The sequence below is a fragment of the Akebia trifoliata genome, unplaced genomic scaffold, assembly GCF_017979445.1.
Source record: "Akebia trifoliata isolate Shusen 1 unplaced genomic scaffold, ASM1797944v1 Contig00746, whole genome shotgun sequence".
NCBI lineage: Eukaryota > Viridiplantae > Streptophyta > Magnoliopsida > Ranunculales > Lardizabalaceae > Akebia > Akebia trifoliata.
In genome coordinates this window covers 1-9,995 of record NW_028237168.1, presented here as the reverse complement: position 1 = coordinate 9,995, position 9,995 = coordinate 1, and the positions used below count along the sequence as shown (strand labels likewise).

The 9,995-nt window shown below is 31.8% G+C and overlaps 1 protein-coding gene across 2 annotated transcripts; it reads left to right on the top strand.

The window, feature by feature from the left end:
• Window positions 1–925: 925 nt before the first annotated feature.
• Window positions 926–3,131, top strand: LOC147381121 (protein SOMBRERO-like). Of its 2 annotated transcripts, none has more exons than XM_086430827.1 (3): window positions 926–1,111; window positions 1,652–1,926; window positions 2,529–3,131. In XM_086430827.1, the coding sequence occupies exons 1-3, from the start codon at window positions 940–942 to the stop codon at window positions 3,030–3,032; spliced, it is 951 nt and encodes a 316-aa protein (XP_086286953.1). In that variant the 5' UTR covers window positions 926–939; the 3' UTR covers window positions 3,033–3,131. The 2 variants fall into 2 exon arrangements, with proteins under 2 accessions (XP_086286953.1, XP_086286952.1); XM_086430826.1 differs by having other exon boundaries at window positions 2,526–3,131.
• The last annotated feature ends 6,864 nt before the right edge of the window (window positions 3,132–9,995 follow it).

Here is a 9,995-nt window from a genome sequence, read left to right as displayed (position 1 = left end):
TCATTTATGCCAACAACTGATTCCTAAGTGATCTTCAGATATGCATGCTTGTCTTTTTTTTTTTTTTTTTTTTTTTTAAATTCGGTCTTGTTTTGATGAGTTCAAAAGAAGAGAAGGGTTTTGTTTTTCTAATGAAAAAGTTGTGAACTTTACTAGAATTTGGAGTTGTCTTGTCTTGGATTAAATTAGTTGGGGTGGGGATCAAAATAAGAGAACTTTAGTTCTCTTTTCCTTTTCACTTTTTTGTTTCTTGTTTTTTTTACTGTTAAAGATTTGAGATTTCCCCTTCTTGTTTTCAAGGAACTAAAGATGATAAAATAAGTGGGTACTTGATCTGGATGTACAGTGCAATTTAATGGAATTTTTAGCTTTTTATTTTATTTTACTTGGGTATTTTAAGGTGACAATCTGCTTTAAGGAAAGAAAAAGGGTTATGTTTCCTCTAATGATTGCTGTCTTAGAGTTTTTGTTTTTAGGATAGACAGGATAGATAGATGCTCACCAACTTCATCTATTAGTTTCCTTTCTAGTTTTGATTGGGCTTCAACCCCCAGTTACAAAACCAATCAAAGAAAAAACCCTCAGTTGCAAATGTGAAAGATTTATCTTTCCAATTTTTTACAGAAACGAACTCCTGTCTATACAAAAACTGTAGAAAGAGTACAAGCTATTTTGTTTCTCCATTTGTCACTCACCCTCATTAGCAAGGTGTTTCATCCCTCAAAATTTCAAAAAAAAAAAAAATGACATTTTCTCTTGTATGGTTACATACCATTTGTTCCCAAACTAGCTAGTTAATTTGTCTCTTGTATGGTTATATATGAAATAGTCAAATTAACCCTTGGATATTTATATATATTATCATGTATTTTTAATTAACCTTTTTCTTAAATTTTCTTTTCCGGTTTCCAGGATATATATACCAGCCCAGTTTTAAGGATGATGGCAGGGAATGGACAAGCCGTGTCGGTTCCTCCTGGTTTTCGATTTCATCCCACAGAGGAGGAGCTTCTCTACTATTATTTAAGGAAGAAGGTAGCTTATGAAGTCATCGACCTCGATGTTATCAGAGATGTCGATCTCAACAAACTCGAACCTTGGGATCTCAAAGGTTATAATTAAGACATCTAGCTTGTACACTGGTTCTCACTGATCTCCTTCTATATTAACTACAGACGATGTATGGTAGTGTCATCATGAAAGACCTAGCCATGCATGTTCTTAGTTCCTCCCTCTATATATATTATGTTCATCACATTCAGAAGTATTAATAACTGTTAATGACACGTGTGTAAGATCTGCATGAAAAGGACGTCCTTTGATTTCAGTCAAAGTTTGACTATGACTGAAAGATGACAAACATGGTGGGTACACATGTAACCCCATCACCTGAAGTGTGGGGTTCTTCTTCCTCTCCTACCAAGGAAATCTACTAAGATCAAACAAATTTTAAAAGAGAAAAGAACCCAAAACTAGATAATTAATCCAGGCCACCAGATCTACAACAATATTTTCTAAAAGTGATCAATGTGGATCAGATTGTAAAACCCATTGAGTGGTGTGATTTTAAAGGACATTCAATTAAATTAACTATTTTGATCATAAAATATTTACTGTATTTTCCCTAGCTAACAAATTTGATGACATGCAGATAAATGTAGAATTGGATCAGGACCACAGAATGAATGGTATTTCTTCAGCCACAAAGACAAGAAATATCCAACTGGTACCAGAACAAATCGAGCAACAACTGCAGGCTTTTGGAAAGCCACAGGAAGGGACAAGGCCATTCACCTCAGCATTAATTCCAAGAGAATTGGGATGAGGAAAACCCTAGTTTTCTACACAGGAAGGGCTCCTCATGGCCAGAAAACTGACTGGATCATGCATGAGTATCGTCTTGATGACGACAATGCTGAGTTTCAGGTAATTAATACTACCTCACTAGAGCTCCTCCACACTTCCAATATAATAGAGCATGTGAAGTAATGTAATACAATGTATGAGATACACCATTAATGAATCATAAATGGCAGATTATGAAAAAATTATCTATATATAATTAGTAGTACTATCGGTTAGTATTTTCTAATGATCAATTGAACAACTGAAACCTTCTCATCTCTCATCGATCCTTGGATGTAGAGGCCTAGCCGAACCACATAAATCTTTTGTTTCTTGATTGTTGATCATCACATAGATCGCTCTAGATCTAGGGATCAGTGCTCACAAGGTTATTCCATACGAATTCCAAAGTGAAATGTGGATCACTAGGAAATATGCACTGATCCCTAGGAAACCAATTTTTTTCCTCTCATTAAGGTTTCTTGTATTTGCATCCATTTTTCAACAAATCTATTCTTTAGAAATTAATATCCAGTACCTCTTTTTTAGTTATTTATTTTTGGTCTACTACTTAAACTAGTATACATTTATTACATACTTATGCTTCATTATCAGTATTGTTTAATGGGACTAGACTAGCTAGAGTGTCTCACTACTCTTCTTTTTGTTGGTATGTATAGCAGGAAGATGGGTGGGTTGTTTGTAGGGTATTCAAGAAGAAAAACCATCAAAGGGGGTTCCAGCCAGAAGTGGATCAAGAAGTACATTTCAATCAAATGAAGGCAAGTCATGAATCGATTCCATTACAGCCAAAATATAATTTCCTACTGCAAAGCGAGTTCACCTTCGATGGGTCTATGCATCTCCCACAATTGCTGAGTCCAGAGTCATCTGTTGCACCATCTTTCATATCGCCACTTTCATTGAACAATATGGACATTGAATGCTCTCACAACTTGATGAAATTAACGTCGAGCAATGGTGGTGGACTTGTTCAACAAGATCAGAGGTTTCATAATGATTGGTCTTTCTTGGACAAACTCCTTGCCTCTCAACAAAGCTTGGATCATCTCTGCCAAAATAAAGGCAACCTTTCTTTGCAAAATGTTGAAGCGGGACCTTCGGTTCAGAGATTTCCATTTCAGCATCTCAGTTGTGAATCAGATCTTTTGAAATTTTCCAAGTAGGAATGAAGGTTTTTTCATGTTTGGGTAGGTTTTTATTTGTCTTTGCTACTTTAAAGTTCAGAGGTGATTGTTGAATTGTATATAAGTATGCTTGCACTATTAAGGAGCAATTATTCTCAATATCTTTAAGAAGACAATTTTGGATTTTCTGAGGTTATGATGTTTTTGCTCTAATTTTGCTTAACCTAATGTTTTTTCTGTATCTGTTAGATTTCAAGCATTCATAAAATCCTAGAACATAACTTTAATATACTTTGATTTTTCTCAATAGTATCTAATCTATCACATATCTCAAACACACTATTCATTTAGTGTAAAACGAGTAGGGTACTTACCTTGTGCCATTGTGAAATCGTTGATTTAAAATGTTGGAGGTGTGCCTCTCTATCCACGTGTTCTTCAAAGCTTTTGAAACCCTAATCAAATTGATCATTTCTTCTAGACTCACCTTCCTCCTTCTCTCAATGTGGATCAACTAGGTATTAGTGATTAATGGATACCATTTTTATGAACTCTTTACTTTATGCATTTTCTACATATTCGTTATTTCAATTTGTACATACCAATATGGGGTCGTCGATCCCTTTTTATAAATGAAGATTGAGGGCCTAGAGTTGTTCTTTTACTATGTTTCTTATCCATCAAGGTCTCTTACTAACTTTAAAGAATATTTATAATTTTAAGGATATTGGGATTATTTAAATATCGATATCTATAATGTTTATAGAATCCTTGTGCAACTAAAACAAAAAAACTGTGAGGTCATTTGAGCTACATAACATAGAATTCTAACATTCTCCCACTTGGCCCATCATACCAATTGTACTAATAGTGAATTTCAAAACATTTTGAAAATTATTCAACTTTAACATTCTATAACCAAAATCATTTTATACGTGATCATGAATTTTTTAAAATCATCAATATTTTCAATTAGATTCTTTAATGTCATATTTCGATTATATATTAATGTGGGTCATGGCGGTTGTATGTCATCTATGTCATACGTCTTTCTATGTACCACACCATCAGTACATTTTCTGATATAGTCTTTAATTGTGCCAATTTCATTTATTTTGTCAAGACATTTCTTGTATTACTTAAATCCAAACAAAATATGCATAATATAAATATAAATATAAAATAAGAAGAAGTAAACTTTATTTAGTACTAATTTTAATGTCAATTACATAACCACTTCAAAGTAATCTATTCTAAATACATAAAAGATTTTCTCAAAAATCCTATCCTAATAACATGTTCTCTGTAAGCTTTTGGTGATAATCATTTTATCAATATGTAGAAATGAGATTTTCGTTTGTAAATATCTTTCACACTTTGGGGTTTGGAGTCGCCACCATTCTTTTTAGAAAATGGTGTAAATGGTCATCCGGGTTACATTTTTTTAAAAAACGTGTTGTTTTGACATTTAATGATTCTTGTACTGATAGGGCTCATTGATCTATATTAGGGAGTAAGGAAGGTGTTAGGCACCCTACTCCCTCCACTATTAGTGGTAACCTCAGATTCGATCCTTTTGAAAAATAAAATAAAAAAAAGAAAAGTCGAAAAGATCCGATATGTATTCTTGAGTGCGAGGGACTATGATGTTGGTTTAAACCGTTGAGGGCCTCCTTATTGAGAAATGGACCCTTTGATGGCTCAAACCATTTGTGGTGTACTCATAAGTGTAGAAAAAGGAGAAGGGAAGTTAAAGGGGAAGAAGGAGAGTGTTTCTCTTTTGTCTAAAACCCATATTAATTTTATATTGATCTTCAAAGGATGTGCTTCTTTGATTTTTCTTAATTTACTTGAGAGAGAGTAGAGAGTAGAGGGAGTTGTAATTTAAGAGGAAGTGATTTTTTAAGTCTTGGGAGTTCAAGCATGAGGAAGGGATTGTGTTAAGAATGGAAGGATTTTATAGGATTTGAAAGGTAATTTTTAGGGGTAGAATTGGGTGAGAAAGGGTAGAATGGTGTGAAGTTTGTGAGAAGGGGTGTGTATTAATTGAGGATGAAGGAAGAACCTTTGTGGAAGAGGGTTTAAATAAGTTATTTATGACTCAAATGGGTTGGATCTTTCAACTCATTTGGATTGAGTGTTTGGTGAAGTGAAATAAGTGGTATTTGGTTGAGAGAATGAAAGTGTAAGGAGTGGTTTGTTGGTTGAGTGCTTGGTGAGTTGAGTAGAATGGGTTGTGTAAGGGATTAGTTACTTCTAATAGCAAAAATATAAAATTCGATGTAGATTTTTTACTATCGGAATATCTGGCAAAATTTGAATTTGAGTATTCGATCGCTTCTATATGATCTAGTCTCTTGTAAGTGAGCATATAGTCCTTCGTCGTTTGTAGATATCTCATAACCTTCTTTGCAACTTTCCAATGATCTATTCCCAGGTTATTTTGATATCTTTCTAACATTCCAACTATAAAACTAAAATCCGATTTGGTACACGTAAATCAAACTCTCAATAGTCGAAGTGTGTGGAATATTCTTTATCTATTTCATTTCTAAATCATTTTGCAGACATTGCATCAAATTGAATTTGTCTTCTTTTCTGATAGGCGCATCACCAATAGAATAATATTGCATATTATATCTCTTTAAGATTCTATTGATATAACATTTCTAAGCCAATCCTAATAATCCTTGAGATCAATTCCTAAAGATTTATATGCTAAGGACATATGTTGTATCTCCCATATCAACCATCTTAAAGTTTTTAGTGAAATAATCATTAGTTTCGTGTAATAAATCAAGATTACTACTAACAAGCAGAATATCATACACATACATGACCAATATAATAAACTTACTCCCACTGATCTTAAAATATATTCACTGGTTGACAGTATTTTCTTTAAATCTTTAGAAGGTAATTGTATCGTTAAACTTTATGTACTATTGCCTTGAAACTTATTTAAGTCCCTTAAATGGATTTCTTAAGTCTGTAGGTTAACTTTGCTTTTTCATTTTTTGTGAATCCTTCAAGCTGTTTCATGTAGATTTATTCATCTAAACTCCTATTTAAGAGAGTCGTGCTCACATCCATCTAGTGTAACTTCAAATCATAATGAGCCACCAATGTCATTATGATTCTAAGTGAGTCTTTCTTTGAAACTAAAGAGAAAGTCTTAGTGTAATTGATACCTTCCTTCTGAGTAAAACCTTTGGCCACAAGTCTGATTTTAAATCGTTCGACATTGCCTTTTGTGTCGCGCTTGATCTTAAAGACCCATTTACAATCGATTTTCTTACTTTTAGGAAGTAATTTGACGAGATCCCAAACACAATTTTGGTTCATAGATTTTAACTTTTCTTTCATGGCATCTATCCACTTGATAAAATCATTACTTTCCATTGCTTCTGAAAATGTAACTGGATCTTTATTTATCTAAATATCAAAGTTAGATTCCTTTAGATACATCACGTAATCATCTAAAATGACATGTCTTCTTACTTTGAAAGATCTTCTCAAAACTACTGGTGGTGAATCTTCAATTACAATTGTTGAATCTTGATAGAATGGTGAACCAATTTATTCTAATTGTTATCTATTCTCTTTAAATTATACTACTTTATTCAGAGTTTAATTAGTTAAATGAAATCCTTCTTTGGGTTAATCTCATTTACCTGATTGAGTTTGCAATTGTAAATATTATTGTTTTTTAATATCACCCTAATGACCAAGTTTAATACAATTAGATATTTCATAATTTTTACGAATTAAGATCACTTTAACGGCTACAAAATTAATAGAATTTATGCTCCTCTATATTGTTCAATAATATTTACGCAATCCTTAGGTTATTTTTTAATGTTCCAATAACATGATATGGGATAACATGAAAATAACCAAAAATAGTAAAAAAAGACTTAAGAATGAAAATAGATACTACTTAACTGTAGAAGTAAGGTAGAATCGACGGTTTGTGATTCTAACCTCTATAACTAAGGTTATTGATAAAACAAAACTTTTCTAAAATAACAAAAACATATAAAAAGAGAGGTAAACAAAAAGGATCATGCCTAAAAATGTAAAGTTCCAGCTATGTTTCCATTCAAGAATGGATCTTTGCAGATGATTCTTACTCCATCGCCCATCTTGGTCCATGTGCCCACGTGCCATGAATTTCCTTGCAACTTGTCTTAGATCAGATAAATAAGCAAAAGTCATGTTGGAGTGACTTTGAAATTCACTTTGTTTCACACGTTGCTGCGCATAGAGCCATAGATGTTTTTCCCTTGAATCTTGAAGAAAAACATCTATGGTTCTGTACATACATCCATGTTAGCAAAGTGTGAAATAGAGTGAATTTCAAAGTCACTCCAACATTTTTCAGTAAGTAAATAACAAATGTGATTGTACAAGATATAGCAATTTCCGTTACAAAAAAATAATTTCAAATTTTGAGTATATGGCCATTTTCCAACATTAAAAAGTATTTTTGATTTAGTAAATTTTGCAAATTAGTTAGACCGTTTTTGTAGAACACCCTCAAAAGAAAGTGTGAGTGTATTTTTTCACTCTTTTGAACTACTTAATTACCGTTTTTCTTAGAGATCTTTTTATTTTTTTTCCAACTTTCTCCAACTATGCTGGATTTTTTTATTCATAATTTTGTTTGGAGAGAACGATGGATCCAATGGAAAGCTATTGGTCCTAGTGGGCATCTACTATTTTCGTCAAATTTATAACTATAATTTTCTTTTATCAAAAATTGTTGTACTCTTAGGATACCCCATTTATTACAAACTGAATCAACTCATAGACAGATGGATTGGATCCAATTCCTTTTGTTAGGACATCACTTGTGAGATTTTAGGTTCTAGCCAAACTTTTACCTAGTAATTGGGTCTGCTTTTTATGTGTTGCATATGACTCATGTTCTTTTAGCTAGTATACATCGATTCTCATGAACGCTTTATGCTGTGTTTGGATTGGGGGAAATGGAAAAAAAAGAAACTTTATTTCTCTTCACTCTGCTTGGTTTAATAAAAAAAAAAAAAAAAGTTTGGAGAGAAAAAAAAAGGTAGAGTTGTAATTTTTATTGCTCTTTTTAGTCATGAACATTTCCTTTCTCTCCGATTTGGAGAGAAAAAAGAGAGGAAAAACTGACCCATTTTTCTCTCCACTACTTTTCTTTTCTCTTCTCACTTGACAATCCAAACAAGAAAAATGGAGAGAAACTCACAGTTTTTCTTTTCTTTTCTTTTCATTTCTCCCAATATTAATCCATGCACAACATTAGTTTTTTATATAATTTCATAAACACACGTTCTTTTTCACAAATTCAAGGTTGTAGAAAAATAGGCATGAGAAATGATGATAAACATCAAAATAAAATGCGAATCAAAAGTAAAGAGAAAATGACACAGAATTCACGTGATTTGGAAATATTGCTTAGGTCGATAGCCAATGATGAGATCATTTAAACCTAGGTGTTACAATCTCACGTCCTCTAAGAAAAAGTGAAAATTCCTCGTGAAAACCCTAAAATGAACTTGATAGAAATATATAAGCTATACAAATATGAAATTTCTCTAAGGTAATATGTCTGAAATTGAGAGAAAAAAAATCAACCCAAATTAAAATTTTGGGCCTAGTCCATTCTATTGATATAATCAAACGAATAATCCATTTTACAAATAATCCCTTATGCTATACCAATAACAAATCTTGTGATCTCTCTCCTTAGTGATACACAGTCCATTCTACCAATATATATAATAAAACACAACTGAGTTGAAACAAATGTGTGTGACTCAAACGTCCAATCAACTATAGTGTTGTGAGTTAAACCTCTGTCAAGATATAGTGTCATATGACCTACTTTATTTTCTTTATTTTTCATCTTCTCTAATTTTACTATATTTTCTCTTCTATCCTTTTAATTCTCTTTATTATTATTTTTTTGTCTTTTATCATTTTAATATCAATTTTTTTAATAATACCTCTCAAACTCTTTTATTTCCTATTTTTACCCCCTTAACCCGAAAGAGGATGCCCCTATCTAACTTTAATATATTTTTTTTTATCCCTTTAATCCACTTTATTATTTTCGTCTCTTACCCCTTTAATATCAAGTTTTTGAATAATACGCCTCCCCTTAAGTTATAGTTTATTGGGACACAATTTATTTCATTTATTCTTCACCTCCCCTAACTTTACTATATTTCCTTTTTTACCACTTTAATCGAGTTTATTATTTTTCATCTTTCGCCTCTTTAATCTTAAATTTTTTATAACAATTTTTTAGGTTAAACCTCACAACAAGCTATAGTTTCATGGGACCCACTTTATTTTCTTTATTCTTTACCTCTAATTTTACTATATTTTCTCTTTTACTCTTTTAATCCACTTTATTATTTTTCATATTTTACCCTTTTAATCTCAATTTTTTAATAATATCCCTCCAAATCTATTTTTTTCTACTTTTACCCCCTTAACCTGAAAAAGGCTGTCCCATTATCTAATTTCACTATATTTTTTCATTTATCACTTTATTATTTTTCATCTCTTTTTAATCTCAATTTTTTTTATAATGCCCTTTCTATCGAGTTATAGTTTTTTTGGGGCTCATTTTATTTTATTTATTCTTCTCTTCCCCTAACTTTACTATATTTTCTCTTTTACCCTTTTTATCCACTTTATTATTTTTCATCATTTACTCTTTTAATATCAATTTTTTGTACAATAATACACTTCCAATTTTAATTTTTTCCTTTTTACCCCCTTAACCCGAGAGAGGATGCCCGTGCCGTAGACACAAGTGAACTATACTCTATAAGATAAAACACAACTAAGTTCCTACAGTTTTGTATTTTTGAGTTGGGAATTAATGTCCTTTTATCTATAATTTTGTGGTTGGACAAATGTTTCATCTACTTACACAGTTTTTTATTTTTCATCTTCACCTCCTCTATCTTTTTTATATCTCATCTTTAACCTATTTTATTG

Coding starts and splice junctions, on each gene's coding strand:
- LOC147381121 (XM_086430826.1), top strand. CDS start 940: ATGATGGCAGGGAATGGACAAGCCGTGTCGGTTCCTCCTGGTTTTCGA. Junction 1,112..1,651: donor CGAACCTTGGGATCTCAAAG/GTTATAATTAAG, acceptor GATGACATGCAG/ATAAATGTAGAATTGGATCA. Junction 1,927..2,525: donor ACGACAATGCTGAGTTTCAG/GTAATTAATACT, acceptor TGGTATGTATAG/CAGGAAGATGGGTGGGTTGT.